This window comes from Pyrus communis, chromosome 10 (assembly GCF_963583255.1).
Source record: "Pyrus communis chromosome 10, drPyrComm1.1, whole genome shotgun sequence".
Taxonomy (NCBI): domain Eukaryota; kingdom Viridiplantae; phylum Streptophyta; class Magnoliopsida; order Rosales; family Rosaceae; genus Pyrus; species Pyrus communis.
In genome coordinates, this window is record NC_084812.1 from 21,861,427 (window position 1) to 21,883,489 (window position 22,063).

General features: G+C 38.4%; 1 protein-coding gene across 1 annotated transcript; it reads left to right on the plus strand.

Moving 5' to 3' along the window:
- Window positions 1-482: 482 nt before the first annotated feature.
- LOC137746570 (beta-D-glucosyl crocetin beta-1,6-glucosyltransferase-like) lies at window positions 483-21,895 on the plus strand. Its single transcript, XM_068486588.1, has 2 exons — window positions 483-625; window positions 20,549-21,895. The coding sequence occupies exons 1-2, from the start codon at window positions 560-562 to the stop codon at window positions 21,893-21,895; spliced, it is 1,413 nt and encodes a 470-aa protein (XP_068342689.1). The 5' UTR covers window positions 483-559.
- Window positions 21,896-22,063: the final 168 nt, after the last annotated feature.

The following is a 22,063-nucleotide window of genomic DNA, read 5'->3' on the forward strand; positions in this document are numbered from 1 at the left end:
AAAACAATATGGGTGTAAAGAGTAAGCTAAGTGCAGAAAGAGATTCAACGGTTTCAAATAAAGTTTTCCTATGAATAAATACATATATCTCATCGGCAAATAGTATATTTTTATTGTAAATAATTTTTTATTCAAAACTGTTTAATTTAATTTAAAATTTTAATTTCACTAGCATTACCCAAATCAAAAATCAAAATGATCAACTCATGTATCAGCTGCCAGGACGGTAGGATTTTATTGTGGAGTTACTTTGTCGTTTCTGAAACTCACCCGACATTTAGGTAATTAGGTAATCCTTAAGACCAACAAATAAAAAAGAAGTTTGACTAAACTTCTTTTCTTTGATGTGTCTTTGTCGTATGCATCTTCAGCTTACACGAAACATCTACAGTTTCTAAACTCTATCAATTATTTCAAAATTCTTGTAATCTTGGCCCCTCTCGATCACACTATCCCCTATATATATGTGTCTCCCCGTGACATCAAAATGTAAAATCATCAGAACACTTCTGTTAGTCAAAAGAATAACCACAAAAGAAGAGTCAAATTTAGAAAGAAAATGGTTTATTCTCAGCAGCACAGAAGCATTAGTATTCTTATGCTTCCATGGCTAGCCCACGGCCACATTTCTCCCTTCCTTGTTAGACAAATAAGGAATATGGTTGGAGTCCTTGTGTAATTGTATATAATATTATTATTGGAAGAATAAGCCGTCCTACAGCCGTCCTACCTTGTCCTACCTACACACTAGCCGTCCTACAGCCGTCCTACAGCCGTCCTACCTTGTCCTACCTACACACTAGGACGGCTACCTTGTCCTACCTACACATTTGTATCATGTATATATATCCTTGTAATCTTGTAGAGAAACATAATGAAAAAATAAGCATTCTCTTCCATTTGCATTCTCTTCCATTTTTCCACATTCACGTATCAATAACAAATATATTTTTTAGCCTACATACCTTTTTCTACATGGTATACAGAGCAGGTTTATAACCCTAGCCCTAATTTTTTTTTTTGGCAGCTTTCTCTGCCGTTCCCATGGCTGTTCGTGGCCCGTCCTGTCCCTCCTCTGCTCGTCCTCCCCTCCACTGCACCTACTGCAATTTTGATTATCATACCCGAGACACCTGCCATAAACTTCATGGCTATCCTGTTGGCCATCCCCTCCATGGCCAACCGTGGCGACCACCGCGCTGTGCCACTGCTTCCAGTTCTTCCCACAGCCATGCACCTTCCAGTCCTCCCCGGCAGCCACGGTTTTCTGCTTCCCGGCCCCATAATTTCACCCAGGCCCATCACGTGCAAGGCACCCAGGCCCCCGCCTCCTCTTCTACTCCAGCGACCCACCAAGTGCACGGGGCCCAGCCCACTTTGCATGACTTGCAGCTTGCCATGCCTGACCTCTCTGCCGAGCAGCACTCCTGTGTTCTAGCTGCTCTACGTGACACCACCACCCCTCCTCAGGCCAATGCCGTGCTCACTACTGATTTTGCCCAAGGTTTGTTACCTGTCACCTCTCGTCATGGTCAATGGATTCTTGACAGTGGTGCTACGGATCATATTACTTCTTCTGCTTCATGTTTGGTTAATCGCTCTCCTTCACATTTGCCGCCTGTTTCTTTGCCTAGTGGTGCTTCCGCTCCCATTACTTTTACCGACACTCTTCCTTTAAATTCATCAGTTACTTTGAAGGATGTTTTATGTGTCCCTAATTTCCGAGTGGACCTTTTATCGGTTGGTAAATTTACAGATGGATTATCGTGTTCCATAACCTTCTTTCCTTCTTGGTGTGTTTTGCAGGACTTGGTTTCGAAGGCGATGATTGGTGTGGGTAAGCGACGTGGCGATCTGTATTACCTTGTGGCCCTTACCTCTTCTCTCCCCACCCGTCAACCTCTCTGCAACATCATTACCATCCCCTCCTCCCTCTGGCATAGGCGTCTTGGTCACCCATCCTCCACTCGTTTACAAGCTTTAGCATCTAGCTCTCTTAATTGCACTTTTGATTCTAGTCATATTTGTGATGTTTGTCCGTTGGCAAAACAAACTCGTCAACCTTTTCTTTTGAGTTCAATTTCATCCACTTTCCCTTTTGCTTTAATTCATTGTGATATTTGGGGCCCGAATCGTCAATCTTCTTCTCTTTCTGGTGCTCATTATTTCTTAACCATTGTGGATGATTTTTCTCGCTTTACGTGGGTCTTCCTCATGAAACATAAATCCGACACTCAACAATTAATTAAGGATTTTTTTGCTTATGTCACTACCCAATTCCGCACTACCATCCAATGCATTCGTACTGACAATGGTGGTGAATTTTTATCTCTTCGTAGTTTTTTCTCTGATCATGGGGTGCTTTTACAAACTTTTTGTGTTTATACCCCCCAACAAAATGGCGTTGTTGAAAGAAAACATCGTCATCTTCTTGAAACCGTTCGCGCCCTTCGTTTTCAATCCCATCTTCCTATCAAGTTTTGGGGGGAATGTGTTCTTACCGCTACTTATCTCATCAATCGTCTCCCTACCCGTCTTCTCCATCATAAATCCCCATTTGAGGTTCTCTTTTCGAAAACCCCATCTTATGACCACTTCCGCGTCTTTGGTTGTCTGGCATATGCCACCTCTGTCACTCCCACCACCAAATTTTCTCCTCGGGCTCATCGTTGCATTTTTCTCGGTTATCCTCATGGACAAAAGGCCTATACCCTTTACGATCTCGACAATCACCGCATTTTCACTAGTCGAGACGTCATCTTTCACGAAACTACTTTCCCTTATGCCGTTTCTCACCCTCCTATCCCATCCTCTTCGCCTACCCTACCCATCCCACCCCCTCTGGACTTTACATATAACCCACCCCTTCCTGCCCCGACGCCTCACCCTCCTCCACCTTCCTCCCCTTCCACGCCTCCCACAGATTCCCTTGCTGCCCCATTACCCGTTCCTCCCCATGCCCCTGCCCTCTCGGCATCCCCTCCTTCCCCACCCCCCCCCCCCCCCCCCGCTACTTCCTTACCTTTCACCTTTTTACCCACGGACATCCCTACCCCCCCACTACCTACCAATCCTCCCCTTCCCCGCACCTCTTCCCGTGCCCATAAACCTCCATCCTATTTAAAAGACTACGTTTGCTCGCAGGTGATTCTGCCATCCCACCCATCTTCGACTTCGCAACCCGGTTCTACACAAGGTACGCGATATCCACTTTGTAATTTTCTCTCTTATCACCGTTACTCTCCCAGGCATTTTTCTTACATTAACTCTGTCAGTCGGACTGTGGAGCCTTCCTCCTTTGCCGAGGCTGCCACTGACCCAAATTGGCAACGTGCTATGACTGAGGAGCTTCAAGCTTTACATGCTAATGATACTTGGACTTTAACTTCCTTGCCCCCTGGCAAAATTCCCATTGGTTGTAAGTGGGTGTACAAACTCAAGCACAATTCCGATGGCTCTATTGACCGCTACAAAGCTCGTTTGGTTGCTAAAGGCTTCACTCAGGCTGAAGGTATTGATTATCATGACACTTTTTCTCCTACTGCTAAGATGATTACGGTGCGTTGTCTTCTTGCTCTTGCTGCTAGTCAGTCTTGGTCTCTTCATCAACTTGATGTTAATAATGCTTTCTTACATGGTGACTTACATGAAGAAATCTATATGTCTCCTCCTCCTGGTCTTCGGCGACAGGGGGAGAATCTTGTGTGTCGCCTTCACAAGTCACTTTATGGTCTTAAGCAGGCTTCTCGCCAATGGTTTGCCAAATTCACTAGTGCCATCATTTCAGCCGGTTTTCAACAATCCAAAGCTGACTATTCATTGTTCACTAAAAAGTCTGGTATTTCTTTCACAGCTTTGCTCATTTATGTGGATGATATTGTGATTACAGGCAATGATGCTAGTGCCATTAATTCTCTGAAGTCTTTTCTCCGTGATCATTTTCGGATAAAAGACCTTGGTGATTTAAAATATTTTTTGGGTATTGAGGTTTCTCGTTCCAAACAAGGGATTTATATTTCTCAACGCAAGTATGCATTAGAGATTCTCAAGGACTATGGTTTTTTGGGAGCACGACCCATTGCTTTTCCTATGGATGACACAAAATTATCTGATAAAGGAGAACTTCTCAAGGATCCTGAAAAGTATCGACGATTAGTAGGTCGGTTAATATATCTCACTATCACTCGGCCGGATATCACCTATTCTGTGCATGTTCTAAGCTGTTTTATGCACGAGCCAAGGATATCTCATATGGATGATGCGCTTCGTATTGTTCGTTATTTGAAGGCTACTCCAGGTCAAGGTTTATTATTTCGTTCTGACAACCAGACCAAGTTAACTGCGTTTTGTGATTCTGATTGGGCAGGTTGCCCTATCACTCGCCGTTCGACTACTGGGTATTGTGTATTCTTGGGCGGTTCTTTGATTTCTTGGCGGACAAAACGACAGAAAACCGTTTCGCTCTCTTCAGCAGAGGCGGAATATGGACGCACCACATTAAAATAATTTACGTACCCAGGGGAGAATCAGTTTAATTTGAAAGGATTATACTATACATCTTTTTTTATTTATTTATTTATTTATTTTGTATTGGATAAACTGGATTTCCAGATCCAATTATGTATTTACTCCATGTGGATGTGGTATCAATTGTTGTGTAATGTCATCGTTGTAACAAAAGAGGGAGTTTCCTTGAATTACATTGGATATTCATCCATGATTTAGAGAATTAGTCTTTTGGATAACAAACAATGTGCTAGGATAAGTTGTACACAAATTGAGTGTTTGATTATTGACTAACAATTTGTATTGTAATTGGAATTTTGATTATGTGGTGTAATTTTTAGTGTACTTAGAACAAAACTATGTAATTGTATTATTGTACTCAAAATGTTGTTGAAGATGTTGTTTTGGAAAAATCAAACTGGGTTTTCTTCGTATATAGCTAAGTTCATTCCATAAACTCTTTTTTAACCTTAAATTTTAATATATCCTCCCAATCAGGTATTAAAATATAATAATAATAATAATAATAATAATAATAATAATAATAATAATAATAATAATAACATTAATATATAAGCTGAAAACTTTTCCAACCTCCTGTGTCCCCGACCAGGTCCTCCTTTGGTCAGTCTCTTCCCTCTGGAGTCCAATTAAAACAATAATAATAAAAAATTGAAAACAATATATGTTCTGTTGCGATCATATTTAGAATAGGAATGTAATTGTGTAAATCTTACTAGATATGAGAATGTATCTTACATTCCTATTAGGAGTAAATTACCTATTAAGAGTTGTAATCTTAAAGGGTAAGAAATTAACCTTTCATACTATTATAAATAAAGGCACAATGAGGTGGAATAACACACACTCACAATTACACATCTCTCTCATTCTCTCTCTATACCGCACCCTCTCTCTCTTTCTGGCCTCCATAATTGTTCAGTAAATTATGCCTATAACACGTTATCAGCACGCTTTTGACGCTGCGCTAAAGAAGGTTAATTCTTCAATCAAGGGAGTATTACGTTTTAATTATTCTTTTTATAATTAATTTATTATTTTATTGAATTGATCTACATGCTATTGATTCAATTTATTTTTTCTTTGTTGAACGTGATACAACTCCAATGATCTTCTACAAATTCAAAGGCTTTTGTCGTTTTCTGCTAATCAGGTATGCTTAAAATAAAGAAAGATATTTGAAACGTCCACGAAGCATGAAAACATTCCCCATGATGCATGAACCTCCCTATGTTTACATTTTCCTTCCGATATATATCTATTGTATATGTTCATATATTTTTCAATATATATATTTGTTTCATACATCGCACAATTAAATTGTTATGTGGAATTTGTGAGTCAAATTATATAAACTAAATTAGAAGCAATTTAGGGTTTTCAAACCCTAATTATATCGAAAAAAATATATGGGCACTTGCAGTACCACCACCGCGGACACCTTGGACCCCACAGCAGCAGCCCTAGGGCCTTGCTGTGCTGACTTAGACTACTAGGCCTTTCGGCCTACCTCTGTTTATAGGGACTGCAGTCCCTAAGTAAAAAAAACCAGCAGATTTTGGCCCATTGTCCCTTGTCCCTAGGCCCGTGAACTCACTGGGCTTCGCTCCAGTCTCAGCTTGCTTGCCAGAAGCTTTGGCTGCTGGGCTTAGGTTGCCTTGGACCCAAAACATAAAAGCCCAGCTTCGGCTGGGCTTATCAGACCCAACCCAGGCCAGCTTTTCGTTGAGCCTGAACCTATGCCCCTCTCTCGGCCCATTTAACCTAGCAGCTTATTGCTAAGGCCTTTGTCTCTGTCGACCAGTGGGCTGCTCTCATGCAGGCAACCCAAGCTCTTTTGCTCACGGCACCCAGCCCTTCTTTGGGCTATGCTATATTTTCGATCTAATAATATTATTTTAATATTATTTTGCTTCTATAATCAACCCGTATGGCCCGATTTATTGAATTAATTAAAAGTGACCTACAGTCCATTAATTTGATAACGAATCCAAAATTATTGACCTGAAGATCATTTTTGAACATTAACGATTCAATAATTTATTTTTATTCTTTGAACCGTTGACATCCTTTCGTAGTCCCGAAGCGCTCACACTTGAGTTCCCGAAGAACCTCAAATCCATTACACTTAAATCAACATATTGCATTCTGTGTTCTTGTAGGACCCTCTCTTTTATGAACTAAACGTTCAGAAACTAAATTGAACCTGTAGTTTCAAATTTAGTGCCTTTGAAAACCGAAGTTTTCATAAAACAATACACCCATGAAAGGCCGACGTTTTTTTTCATGAAAACCATGTCTTAGAACTCGAATGTTCTAACTTTGATGCTTATGGATAATTCATTCCCATAACACCAATCACAATCTTGTTCCCTTTATTCAGTGGATTGTCGTACCGTAACAAGTTCGATTTTCCTGATTTGGACATTTCTAATAAAAACCACTTTATGTGGGGTACAAGACGTGAATCTCCACTTGACTATTAAAGTAGCTGAGAAACCATTGAAGCCAACAATGACATGGAAGAGCTGAATAAGCCTCCGCCATGATCTTCATTCGTAGACTTATACCCAAAGCATTACAAATGGAAATACCTCCCGAACGAGGATTACATGGCTCTTTGGCTTGCTCTTACGGACAGTTTAATCATGAAAGACATTGCCTGAAGCACACCATGATTACGTCCATGAATGAGTACAATTCTGAAGTTTATAAATCCGATCGAATTTTGACTGGAGAATATTTTTCTTGTCCTTCTATGTTTCTAACTCACCCCTGAAGCAACAATGTAGAAAGCGGAAGTTTACCACATTCTCGGATCCAATTACTACCACAAACATATGGTAGAATCAGGGCCTGCTAAGGTGTGGCATCATGCCCGAAGCGTGATCCTTGGCACTTAAGACCTAAAACTTCAAGAATAAGGGATAATATTCCCAAACCTTAACCTTGCAAAATCTTCTTCTGTCTTGATGGAATAGATCATTGGTTATGCACCTGTTCATGCCCCTACCAATGTTGTTGAGGAGTACCATTCTAGTAGTCAATATGTGAGACTAATTTTTCCTCCATGAAACACCGTTGGAAGAGCCAAATTTTGACATAGATGGCCTTGTTGGCCGAATCCCCTTAGTAAACCATTTACTTTGTGAACATTTTTCTACGTTCTTGGATTCAAGTTTGGTGTATGTTTTACTTATGGATAATCTTACTGATATTGTCCTCAAATATGAGTTAATTGGATCATGTTTCTTAATACATGTGACCGATTCAATTAAACACGTGATTAGGTTGGAATGTAGGAAAGTTAGTTGTCTGGATGAATGCGTACTACGCATACTAACTTTACACCTATATCACATCTCTAACAACGACTTCAGGTCTATCCAACTTGATTAAAAGCATTGGCACGCTCCTCGTTGTATGAATGGTACCGAATCACCATTTAAGGGACCTTAAATTCTCCCTGACGTTGAGTTTTTAAGGATATTCGAGATGACAATGATCATAAATGAAACCACTGAAGAAAATATAGTGAAATATCTTTGCACCACCTCCAAAAATGAGTCTGAAGCTTTTATTTGTGGCCAATGGGTTGTCTCCCAACTGGGAATACACCATATGTGGCTGGCCTGGAGCCTGGTGATTGAGCAGTTTACTTGCTTTAGCATGACCTTTTAGGACACTTAGGTCGAACAATGATGCTACAATGCATCTCCTTATCTGAAGTAAGGATATTCTGCCTACAAGCACACTTTGCCAAGCATGCTCATTAAGGAAATTGATTTTCCATATCATTCCTCGCAAAGATACGATACGACTCTCTTTTCACAATGGATTCAAAGGAATATATGTGGACTAATCCAACCAAAATGTGGACCATATAAATACTTATGGTTTTGGTTGATGAATCGACAAACTGGTCACATGTTTGTCCACACACATTACTGCTAAACCTCATGGCCGATTAAGGGTTCACCACCTTACTTATCCCTTAAGGTTCGGGAGACTGGATAATGCCGGAGAGTTTATATCGACGGTTTTCGATAAAGTATTGCATGTATTTTGGGTTTATAATTGAACATTGAATTCCCATGTTCACCCTAAAGAGCTTGGCCTAGTGATCATAAAGCGCAATTTAAATGATAGCCTAAATTTTGGTAAACGTACTAAGTTTTTGGTTTCTGCCTAGGGCTATGCAATCCTTGTACATAGTTATGTTGGTCCGCCTTGAGGCCCATTCCCACCCAACCTATATGACATTACAGTTGGTTACTGGGTACGAACCTGACGATTTTCGTATTTACACATTTGGATGTGCATTCCATGTGCTAAGTTGCGCCGCTGCAACGTACCACCATGGGTCCTCAAAAAAGGATGTGTATCTTTTGTCGATCATGATTCTCCTTCACACTAGCTTTCTTAGAGCTCTTGCATGCGATCTCTTTACTGCTAGGGGGAGATAAGAACGTTAACGTTCTTGTAGAACGGTGAGAAGTTACGTGGACGTTACCCACTATGTCTCATCTCGGTCCCCATACCGCACAAGTGTGATAAGCAAGTGCAATGAATTCTAGTTTTCAAAATGTTGCTCTATACGCATTCCTCTGATCTAGCTAAAGTGATGAGATCATATACCAGCTATAAACATGCCTGCAAGGATAGACGTACTTAACGGACGTCGAGTCAACATCCCTAGAGATTGTGCCGCCCTTGTTGGACGGTTTGGACGCCCCTGTTGGATAGTTCGGTACACCGACGGATAGCTAATCAATCTGTCTTGGCCTAGAGCATGACATATCACTTGGTTCGTAGGATTCACTTCCCTAGAAAAGGAAAGCATGGCACAAAAATGAATTTAAACTCGATCGCTGTCTCAAATCATTTCCATCTCATGAGATTAATCCAGATTTCTCCTGAGATTTAAAGTTCTTGGTCCAGTATACTAGTTTGGATGAGCTAAATGGAATTGAAATGAGATTAACATCGATGATGTTTTCACTTATATGGTAGCTACCGACATAAATGAAAAGCGACGATATCAAACTGTGTTCCGTTGATTAAGTGACAATGTAGAACTGATTAGACAACTAAAGTTACAATCCAGGTTAAATTTCTTACCAAAGTGTGTATTGGACTTGTCGTTCCTACACAGCCCAAGGTAACCTTGTTGTGTTACAAGTGGGAAAAGAAACGTTATGAGATGAATGAAATAGTGCAATATGATGCACGCCTTACGGCGCAAGGTTTCTCTCAAACGTCCTGTGATTAATAGCAACATTATGAAATATGGTTAGTGTTTTCTCCATGTGGATATAGATACGGAGATTTACATGTAAGTTCCCGAAGAATTACATGGACTGGTTCAAATAGTTCCAAAACCACGAAACACCCTCTTAACTTGTTTTGAGGCGTTCACTTATGGATTAAAAATCTGACGGATGTGGTATACCCATCTACGTGATTATTTAATCAGTCAGGGATGAATTATTCCCTTAAGTGTTAAACTATGAAGTCTTATTCCAAATTGCTAAAGTTACAGTTTATGTCGTTGACACGAATTTCACTAAGACTCCGGAAGAGCTTGAGAAAATTGCCTCGCACCTGAAGATGGAATTTGAGATGAAAGATCTTGGGAAAACTTGTATATGCTTTGACCTGAAGTTTAAGCATTGTTCTGACGGTATTTTGGTCTACCAGTCGAACTACACATCGAATGTGTTACTTTTGAGTATACCTTTGATCGTCCATACGTTATATGCAAATGAGACTCTTTAAGAGGTTATGGAATCCAAAATTCCATATCTAAAGTCCAACTTTGCGCTACGTTGTACTTAGCTCATTGTATTTAGACAAGACGTCTTATTCGCTGTTGATCTTGGTAAAGATGCAGCACCGCGCCTACACGTAACCACTGAATTGGTATTAAAGACGTACCCTGAAGGTACTACATGGGCAAATCCTAACGCATCTTAGCGGATCCAACCCCCTTGATCCTTGGAATGATGCTTGCCTTGTTTATTATGCTGACGCTAGTTACTTATCAAACCCACACAGGGCAAAATCCCCAAATGGTTATGTCTTTACCGTTAGGGATATCGCAATATCTTGGAGGTCCATGATATGACCTTAGTTGCGAAATCTTCGAATCGTTCCAAGACTCACCTCGCTTCACTATGCCACAAGTGAGACATGGTTAAAAGTTCTTATTGAGAATTTTGAAGTACTTGCTGTGTTTTCATCCATCGTTGAGTCCCAATGACGATCCATGAAGATTATACCACATGTATTAACTTGACCAAGCCATGATACATGAACGAAGTCAACGCCAAGACATATTGCGCCTACATCTACATCAGGAAAGCATCAGGAGATTGAAGTCATGCAATCCGTTCCCAAGACAACTTGGTCGATCTCTTCACCAAGTCATTGCCCAAGTCTGAAGGAAGATTTGTGAAAAACAAGTTCATTTGAGCAACATCAACAACATGCAATTAACAATTAAAAGGCGGAATCATGTTTATATGCACTCAAAAACAAAACTTAACCCATGAACTTCAAAGCCTAGTAGATAGGTGAACCAAGACTCAACTAAAAAACAGAGTGAGTTGAGAAATCAATACCTTTGTAGATTCCTCTTTGCATAAGCAAAGGCTAATCACCCAAAGAGAGGGCCTTCATTCCTTGCATCTTAGATCCATGGATTTGGATGAATGAAAAGGTTTCTCCAAGTTCCCAAAATTGAGAACCTCTAAGTCTCCACACCAAGGTAAGATTGGAGAAGAAATGAGTGACCTTGAGGAAGTAAGATTGCTAGATGTTTTTCCTCAAGGTGGCCGGCCATTTCTAGAGAGAAAGGAGAGTTTGTTCTCATCTTTACTCCTTAGAAAACCCTAAAGATGAAATGGCTATAAAGATGTCTTTATACCACCTCACAATGGAGTGGCAAACTTGCAATTAAGCCAAGTTCACTACCCTCCTCTAAATGGCCGAATTTAAGGGGATTTATTGGGCTATTTGGGCCTTTGTGAATCATTATTCATTAAGTTGTCATACAACTTAAGTCAATGGTCTTGACGTTCGAAGCCCATTGGGCCTTAAGGTCCAAAACTATCCCGAGGTCTTTAACGAACTTATTCGTTTGATTAATTAACATATTAATCAATCCTTGCCATAAATAATTAAACCATTTAATTATTCTTACTCATCTCCGTTGAATCTTCAATCTTTACCTTACACGGTGTACGATCCATTAGGTTCCTTTTAGCGAGGCAGTGGGCGATTCAAACTCTTTCAAATCGATTGTGAATTGGAACTTACTTTCAATTCTCCCGTTAGTGATAATACACTTTTAGGGCTTCCACAAACCATGGTTGACGCCTAGCAGCATGTCATGGTTACCCAAGCTAATCAGAAGAGGTGGAGAACCTATTCAGTTTTAGGATTACAAATGCAATACGGTCTTTCTCTAATACAATACTCTTGACCACATTGTTTGGTTTGATAGTTTATTCATGTCTACTATCCAATGTGAGTCTTGTGCTTATATGATTACCTTGAATGTGATCTGGAACACATTCCAACATCTCATTCATACTCTGGCCAGAGATTCTAAATCATATCATAGAGTATTCTCCCTCAAACAGTTTGAAGGTTAGAGATCCCTTGTTGCGCATTCACTTGCCTCCATGGCTAAGTGGCTTAACCCCAACGATGCCGTGGACACCCTCCTGATGGAGTGACTTTGACATAATCAAAGATTAAGGACCTAACCACAAGACAACTGTGATGCCTCAGGTCAAAAGACTAATTTGCATTATCCCAACCATGAGTTCTCATGTGACATGAATATGAGAACTCTTCGTTGATCGTGTTCAGTGAACTCATTCTCTATTGAGCACCTACGTACTTGCCTTGATGTCACACACACCAATAACTCGAGACTAGTCACTCTCCCTGAGAGAAGACATAGCACGTACTGATCTTAACGGACTGTCAATGCCCAATTGACAATCCTATGATCAGGAACGTTTAGGATGTGTCAACGAAAGAATGGTCTCATGAATCTAACTTCTTTAGATCGCATTCTTCCAATCACATATTCCTTGGACTTATCGTTTAAGCATATAACATTTATATGAGACGGCTCAAACAATAATCTTTGCCCTTTACATTTAAACTACATTAGTTTGAAATGTCCGTAAAGTATCATCATATGATTGGTTTTAGGGCACATTTCCAACAAAGTCTACATTTCAGAAGCTCGTCTAAGGAATCGGTATTCGTAAATTATCTGAGTTGAATTACTTGTAGTTCTTTTATTTAGAAGTTATGTCTAACTCAGGGGGAGTATCTTGAAGCATACTCACATGATCTTAATGTACCATTTTTCCCTACGATTAAAAGCATTTTTCCCATTGGGTTTTTGATACCTAACTAGGTTTTAATGAGGCACCCATCCCGGGATGATCATACTCCATTGAGTTCACTACCTTCGTCTAGTTTGACGAGCGTTTTAGACATTATGCATATTTTTCTTACTTTTCTCCTTAGTCTATGGGTTTTGCCCATCCCTTGTGTTTTACCATAGCAAGGTTTTAGTGAGTTTTTACAAATGCATACTTCAAAGTAAATTGATCACCCGTTGTGTCACATCCCGGTCCGGGGCAGAACATTTCCCGGGCCCGCTCAACCACCATAGCACAATATTGTCCGCTTTGGGCTTACCATTCCCTCACGGTTTTGTTTTTTGGGAACTCACCAGCAACTTCCCAGTGGGTCACTCATCATGGGATTGCTCTAGCCTCCTTCTCGCTTAACTTCGGAGTTCCTACGGAACCCGAAGCCAGTGAGCTCCCAAAGGGATGAGAATATACATATAAGGATCACTCCCCTGGGCGATGTGGAATGTCACACGTTGGGCCGATGACTTCATCAACTATTTTACCTTATCTGCTGAAGAATCTGATGCGATGGTTTGTTGAGTATTTACACACTCAAGGGGGAGTGTTGCAGTTATATTTAGAATAAGAATGTGATTCTGTAAATCATAGTAGATATGGGAATGTATCTTACATTCCTATTAGGAGTAGATTACCTATTAAGAGTTGTAATCCTAAAGGGTAAGGAATTAACCTTCCCCACTACTATAAATAAAGGCACAATGGGGTGGAATAACACACACCCACAATTACACATCTCTCTCCTTCTCTCTTTATGTCGCACCCTCTTTCTTTCTGGCCTTCATAATTGTTCAGTAAATTATGCCTACAACATGCTCGAACTTTTTCTGTATATGCAATTTGTCATTCCTTTTTACTATTTGATATATATATATATATATATATATATATAATTGTTAGTAAATTCAATTAATGTTGTAGTGTCATACTTTAAAGATTTATAAGTGTATGATCAAATATCAAAACTATGAATGAATTGTATTCAAAACTAAGATGAACGAATTAAAAGACACAAGTTAATTACTAAATACATTATATTAAAAATTATTTAAAAATGAAATATTTCAAAAAAAAAAAATCCTCGGTATAAATTTGCAACATTTCAAAAAAATTTGGGTGAAAATTCAGAATTTTATAATTTCTATATGCATTACTCCAATTTTCATCCAATATTTTTAAAAATTGTTAATGACCAATGCGAAAATTTCAAACCAACTTGCATCACTAGGTGTAAACAATTGAGATTTGCCTACTCTCTTTATGTAGGCAATGTTGTCTACTTCAAAGTGAATAGGTCGATTGAGCCTCACAAGACCTTTTTTCGTTAGAATTAACAGTGTTTGATAAAAATGGATAGCTTATGACCAAGCAGTAGATTTTTTACCCTTATTTTTTTATAGGATATATGGTTTAACATTATGTGATGTAGTTTACTATATCCGTTTGACCACTACCAAAAAAAAAAAAAAAAGCCTTTTCGGATGAAAATATTTCATCTAGTTAAATAAGGTTTCATCGCTTAAGGCTTTGCCCAATGAAGACTCGTCTTGCAATATTAGTCAGACAAAAGTCGTCGAACAACTGTTTGTCCGACAATAATTAAAACTCCGTTGGGCAAAAATTGTTCCCCCAACGAAATTACTGACAATAGTTTTGTTGAGCCAAGGTGTTGACCAACTTTGCCCGACGATATTATTTTGTTACTAGAACTCATTGCTGAGCTAGAATAGTATCCTAAACGACGAAAATCAAACAACTTATCAATGAATTTTCCACTATTTCGTCGGGCAAAGTTGTATTTTTGAAAAATAAAAAGTAAGAATAATATTTTGGCTGGCGAAATTGTCGTTGGGCAAGGAATTTAAAGAAAAAAAAAACAAAATACATGCTCTTTGTTAGGCAAAAATAGAAAATACATGCTCAATGAAAAGTATTCGTTGGGCAAACATTTTAAGTTTTTTAAATTAGTAATTCAAATTATATTTTAAATATTGTTTAGTTTTAATTATATAATCTCAAAAGAATTACAATATACAAAAATTATTTAATTATACTAAAACTGAAATATTCATACAAATGTACGTATAGAAAATATACTAAACTAATGACTCCTAGGGTTGTTGCTGGGATGGCGGCTATAGGTCACTTGGAGGATTGGGCATGAGAATGACAGATGCAAACATTGCTTGGCCATCTCTCGAATGTACTGCCGAAAGTCATTCTCTCGCTGGCACACAGCTTCTTCCCAAGCTTCTTCTCACTGGCCTATGTCTTCTAAGCCCATCTCTAACTGTTGCAGTCTGGAACAAGCTCCATTTGCAGGTTGAAAGCTAGATAAAGAAGATCCTCCGAGGTCTCGAACGAGACCCCTCCTAGGTCACAGATCTTTTAGCCTTTCCGTTGTCCAACCATGTCCATCAGCAACTCTAGAGACACATTTGGATTAGGTGTCAGCTACTACAATGCATGTCTGGTTGCTATTGCAAGATGTTGGTGTGCTACTCATCCTTTTTTTGCGACATAGAAGCCTACAAAAAAAGGAGAGACTAATTAAGATTATTGTGTTGTGATATTAATTATGACACATGTGTGATTGTGTAAATCACCAGTAGATTGTATTTAAGATGCTAGAAGATCATATCTCTTTATAATTGTATTACTTACAAGATAAAGAAACATATCTTGTTTACTATAAATAAAGGCACAAGGCATGAAGAATGACACATAGGATTCCTCAAGTATTTATTTATCTCTCTCTTTCTCTCTTTGCCACACCCCTTCAATAAAATAAGCCATAAACCCAGCGAATGAAGTATGAGACTGATGAAGACAAGCCATGACATGGTGATCCGGGGAATTATAATAATTGTACCAATATGCCAATGGAGCACCAAGAATACTGGGAGTAGCTTGAACAGGTGGAGGACCCCAAGGATTCAAGTTTCAGCCACATCGACCACCACAGATATAACCACCACATGGCCACGACCAAAGCCACGGCCAAAATCATGACTACTGATGAGTTCATATTATATTATATATTTTACCCTAATCTTAGTTATAATTTATTGGCTATTTTTGGTGAATTTTGATACTTTGAATTATATTTCCAATGTAGGACATTCGACTTCCTCTTGAGCAAAAAGTATTCAAACAGATGAATTTTGGAATGATTCTAATTGGAGAATGTTCATGAGTCTTTCAACTTGTTAGTTTTAAAGTTTCGGATTTTTCTACCAAGCAGTTATTTTATGGCAATGAAATAAAGGAGCAGCGCGCAGTGCTGTCAAAGATGATGTCTTTTGGGTTCGAGGCCTTCTGCAATTATGTTCGGAACATCTCAAGATTTAATTCAAGTCATTTTGGGCATGTTTTGGAGCTTTGAAGATCCAGAAACGTGGGATTCTTTGTGGCTGGGCAGATTTCCCAAAGTTAAAATATGAATGTATTTCCTAATTATCTTATTTTATTATGTTTCCGAGTTTTTAGAAGTCTTTTCTAGGAAGGGTTTTAATTTGTGGTAGTATAAATAAGGTTTTTTAGCCCTTAGGGTTTACTACGCACTATTTTGGAGAGTTTTAGACTTTTTACCCACAAGGTGTTTTCAATCATTGTTCTAGTTAATGATATTTTCTTTAGTTTTTATTATGATTATGTGTAACTAATCCTTTTGCTAGAGCGAGGCCATGAGCCTTAACATGAATATGTGATTTTATTAATTTTCTTATGAATGGATGCATGCTTGCTTTGAATTATTAATCACCGTGTTTAAACTATCTAATTGTCTTAGTGATTCGCAACCATTAGAGCATTTAGACAACTAATTTGATACAATTTCTGTTGCAACATCACCTTGAAATTGAGGAGGGCTTCCTGTGATTAGTAATTGTAAGTTCACTTAAGGCTAACATCACGCTCTTAAGGGTTGCATGGTTTTTCAAAGGTTTTTCACAAGGCTTAATGAGTTTTGCATGTTTATATTTGATTTGAACATCACAGATGGGTTGCAATGTTAGATATACGTTTTCACTTAAATATCACGAGGAAAAACATGTATTAGGAAAACCTAACCTTCAAAGCATGTAAGTGGAAATTAATAAGTAATTGGTAAAATTGCATAGGATTGTTAGTGGTGACAGCGGAACCCTAGTGTTTAAATTACTTTCCAAACTTTCCAAAATCATTTTCTTTTGCTTTCTTTACTTTGCCAATTATTTAATTGTTTTTAATTAAATTCGTTTTTAATATTTTTGGTCATAAAATCACCCTTTTTCAAACTTTGTTTTCAAATAGTTAATTAAGAATTAGTTTAAATACAAATTATTCATTCAATTCATGTGGAGAACGGTCTTGCTAGAGCCGACTATACTACAATTACCTTGTGCTCTTGCAAGCAATTTTAAATGTTTTATCCCTACTTTTGTAGGTGGTAAAAATCCTATCAACTACCACAATAATCCCGGATAGGGCCTGTATGGACGGTGAGGAGGATGGTCCACGTAGTGGGCCTGATGAGCAGAAGCATCACTTGATGAGGGCCCACGGTAGGAGGTTGGGCCTAAACAACATCAGTAGGGGATGAGTGAGAGATAAACAGAGCTTTGGGCATAAGCAGCAGAAGATTAGTTCTGGGCCTCGAAGGAAGGAAGTCTGCAACGCAGGTCAGTGAACGTGGGAAGGGGAAAATTCATCATAACCGTGATAAATATAAAATAGTCCCCACCAAGCCTTTTCAAAACAGTAGTCACTAAGTCCTCATTTAAGACGGGGCGATTGATAGCTTCAAGATTATCGGAGATAGATTTAACATGTTAGAGATACTTAGAAATAGTACGAGTGTTCTTTGAAATATCAAGTAACTGAAATTGAAGATTTCTAGCATTTGCATTAGAGGCTTGTGAGAAGTGCTCATAGAGACAATCCCATATTACCTTTGAAGAGGGTTTGCCGAAAACTAGAGAGAGGATGGACTCATAGAGGGTAAAAGTAAGATAACTACACACAAGGTGATCTTGTTTGTTCAACATACATAGGCAGGATTATGTTTGGCAGAGAAAGTAGCGGTAGGAGCTGGGTTCGAGCGATTAACATAAGGAAAAAAATCATGGCCAACCAAGAACATCTTCATCTAACAAGTCCATAGAAGATAAATGGACTCGGTGAGTTTAAGATAGTAAGCCACATTCATGCCCGAGAGAAAAGAACTAGTAGAGGTAGAGGATGAGGCGTTTTCGTGAGCCATAGAAGGGGGACGACAAGAAATAGTGTCTAGGGGGAGAGTCGGTAATGGGAAAAAAAAAATACTCCAAGAGAGACCTAAATAAGTGATACCATGTAGACAGTTTAGAATAGATGATTTTATTGATAAAGTGTAAAGTACAATATAAACAAGTCATTGACTCGGGGTACATGAAACATTTACTTTTTTTCATACAAGGATTATAAATACAAAATCAGACAAAATCAGGAAGAGAAATTTTATTTAAACCCATCTAACCTCTTTTTACACCCAACTTAAATTTTAAGAGAGCTACTAGACCCATCCTATTGTCTTATTTCTCCACCCATGTTATAATCATTCCCACCTTAACAAGTTAAAAAATTAAAATGCTATTTTCCCATCCACTATTATTCCCAAAATAACCTTTAAAATATGCATGCATATGAAATTATAAAACAACATATAATTTTCATAATGCATCACAGACGTGGTATTTCAACTAGCTCTCGTGCCAGGGTGCTGCTGATTCATTCCAAGCGTTCTAAAATGCACATAACAATGAAACAATAAAAAAAAAGGAAAGAATTGTTTGATTTGCTTAAAGATTTTCGTAAGTGAGTTTTGTGTTTCTCAACATATGTTAGCCAAATTCAAATAAGCAATAAAAATAAGGATATTGCCCAAATCTTGAAGTCACAAGTATGCAAATTCAATTGGAAAACACAGAGGTATCCAAATTCAAAAGGAAAACTTCGATGACATATATACGGTGTGGCAAATGCAAAAGATCCACATACAAAATTATTCTTTTAGCTCTTCAATAGAAACGTAATCTTCTACCTCTTCCATAGAAGCGTCATCTTCTACTTCTTCAACGAAAAAGTCATCTAAATCCTTTTTTTATTTTTATTTATTTTTTATATATTTTTTTATGCTTTCTCTATATGAAAAGAGATGGAAATATGAGTTAGGGTTTAAGATAGACTGAGTGTGCAACCCAACCCTTTTTTTAACGCAAAAGATGATAATTAATGTCCTTATCAGTCATTTTACAAATGAACAAATTTGTAATTAAAATATTCAATAAAAGGTGGGTGAAAAGATAAGACAATGAGGTGGGAATAACATCACTCAATTTTAAATATTAATTGTCTATTTTACCCTCTTGCATAATTACTATTAAGTACAAAATCAAATTAATAATAAAAATCAAATTTATCAATAGACCCACATACTATAATTAAACCCTAGCATCACCCTTTATTTATCCTACGTTCATTTCGACCAAAACCCTAATAGCTCTAATAGAGAAAACAAGCTTTTCTATTGATGGATGGTGGTTTTGAAGTTTTTAATCCTCTAACTAAGGTATGACTCGATTTATGGATATTTTGTTTGTTTGCTTTTTCTTTGGATTAAATTTCATACTTTTTTATATTATATTATATTGTATTTGTTTTTCTCTGCCGTCTGTATGCGCCCCAAAACACTAGTGCAAGGACTTTTGATTAGTATTGCAAAGACATAAAACTTGATTCTTGGTGCAAATAAAGATTGCTCAACCTTAACCACGAAAGAAAAGAAAACTTACTCAAGACTTGGAGATTGCTTGAATCTATACACTTGAACTTTTATTGATATATAGAATGTTTACAAAGAGAAGTGTTTACAAAGGATGCTAGGAAGGTTTCAGATGCTTGAGTGTATAAGGATTGAAGTATATATGGTGTGTATCTGGTGTTGAGGTGTGTTGAGATGTTAAGGTGTTAAGGTGTTAAGGTTATTTCTGCATGGGAGGAAAAGCTCCCTTATATACAAAAATTAAGACAGAATAACGTTTCAATTATTTACAACTTTTTGAATAGTGACAGTACACTGTTTCTCAAAGCTGGTTGACTTGTCTTTGCTTTAATAAGGGTCATGTGAATCCATTTTGGCTTGGTTGTTGCAATGTTTGCCACCTTATCTTTTGCATGCAAATGTTATCTGAAAGTGTCAGTCCTCCTTTTTCTTCTTTTGGATGTATTCTTTGATGAAGACCACGTGAACTTTGCTGAATACTGGACCAATTTTGTACAGATGTTTGAAGGGTAGCATTGGCATTTTAAAAAACTTTTGTCCTGATGATTAAAAGAAAAACTTTTTTTGAAGCTTTTGGTTAGTTTTCCATTTATTATTATGAGTCCTCTTTATATTTTGGCATTTAATCCATCACTACGTGAATAGTACTATATATACCACCAATTAACAACTTCAAGATACAGACTTCCAAATGGATTCTAGGCATGGAAATAGTATCATGAGTGTTGTTATGCTTCCTTGGTTAGCTCACGGCCACATCTCTCCCTTCCTCGAGCTAGCCAAGAAGCTCAGCGAGAGAAATTTTCATATCTTTTTTTGTTCGACGCCTGTAATTCTCAACTCCGTCAAGCCAAAACTTCCTGAAAGATACAATCATTGCATTGAATTTGTTGAACTACATCTTCCACACGATGTATTTCCAGAACTGGCACCTCACTACCACACCACCAATGGCCTCCCACCCCACCTCATGCCCACCCTAAAAAAGGCTTTGCAAATGGCAAGCCCTTACTTTTCCAACATCCTCAAAACCCTAAACCCTGATTTTCTCATATATGATTTTGTTGTCCCATGGGCACTGTCTCTAGGTTTGGATCAAAATATTCCCACCATCCAATTTTTCATCTTCAGCGCTGTTTCGGTATCATTTCTTTTCCATCGTCTCTTCAAGGGCCCTAGTGTCCGGTTTCCGTTTCCCGCAATCTATCTTCGCGATTACGAGATTAGTAAGTTCAATAGTATGATGCCGCCAGCTTCATCAAATGACAATAGAAAGGATGACAGAGTCCCTCCACTGCAATTCCCTATTACCACTGGTCGCTCTTGTGACCTCATTTTGTTAAAGACATTCAGGGAGATTGAAGGAAAATATGTTGATTACCTCTATGAGTTAATGGACAGCAAGATTCTGCTTCTTGGTCCACTGCTCCACGACCCTACTAAGGATCAAGAAGACAAAGATGAAGAAACAGATCACATCATCAAATGGCTGAACAAACGGGAAACATCTTCGGTTGTGTACATTTCCCTTGGGAGTGAGTACTTTTTATCCAAGGAGGAAATAGAAGAGATAGCTCATGGGTTAGAGCTTAGCAAAGTGAGTTTCATTTGGGTTGTTAGGTTTCCTATGGAAGAGAAAATAACTAGGGCTGAAGAGGTATTGCCAAAAGGGTTTGTAGAGAGGGTGGGAGAGAGGGGAATGATAGTGGAGGGTTGGGCACCACAAACAAAGATATTGCAGAATTCTAGCGTCGGTGGATTTCTGAGCCACTGTGGATGGAGCTCTGTACTGGAGAGCATGAAGTTCGGTGTTCCAATTATAGCCATGCCTATGCATCTTGACCAGCCATATAACGCCAGACTAGTAGAGGAGCTGGGTGTTGGTGTGGAGGTCAAGAAAACAGGAAGAGGAGGAGGTTTGCAACGAGAAGAGGTAGCAAAGGTGATCAAAGATGTGATGGAAAACAATATTGGGGAGGTTGTGAGAAGAAAGGCAATGGAACTCAGAGACAACATCGGAAAAAGAGAGGATCGAGAGATAGAGGGGCTGGTTGATGAGTTGGTGCAACTTCGAATTCGTACAGGGAAAGAATCAATAAATTAAGCGTGCAAATTAGCTTGCAGTAATATCAGGATGGTGTATCTGATACACTCAATAATAATAAATCCTTGTATTGTAATAACTAATAACATTGCTGCTAAATGCAATTCTTTTAAGTCCCGGCATCGAAAAAGAGCCAAGAGCTGGATTCGATTGAAGAGTTGGTTCGAC

Coding starts and splice junctions, on each gene's coding strand:
- LOC137746570 (XM_068486588.1), top strand. CDS start 560: ATGGTTTATTCTCAGCAGCACAGAAGCATTAGTATTCTTATGCTTCCA. Junction 626..20,548: donor CATGGCTAGCCCACGGCCAC/ATTTCTCCCTTC, acceptor GCTCACGGCCAC/ATCTCTCCCTTCCTCGAGCT.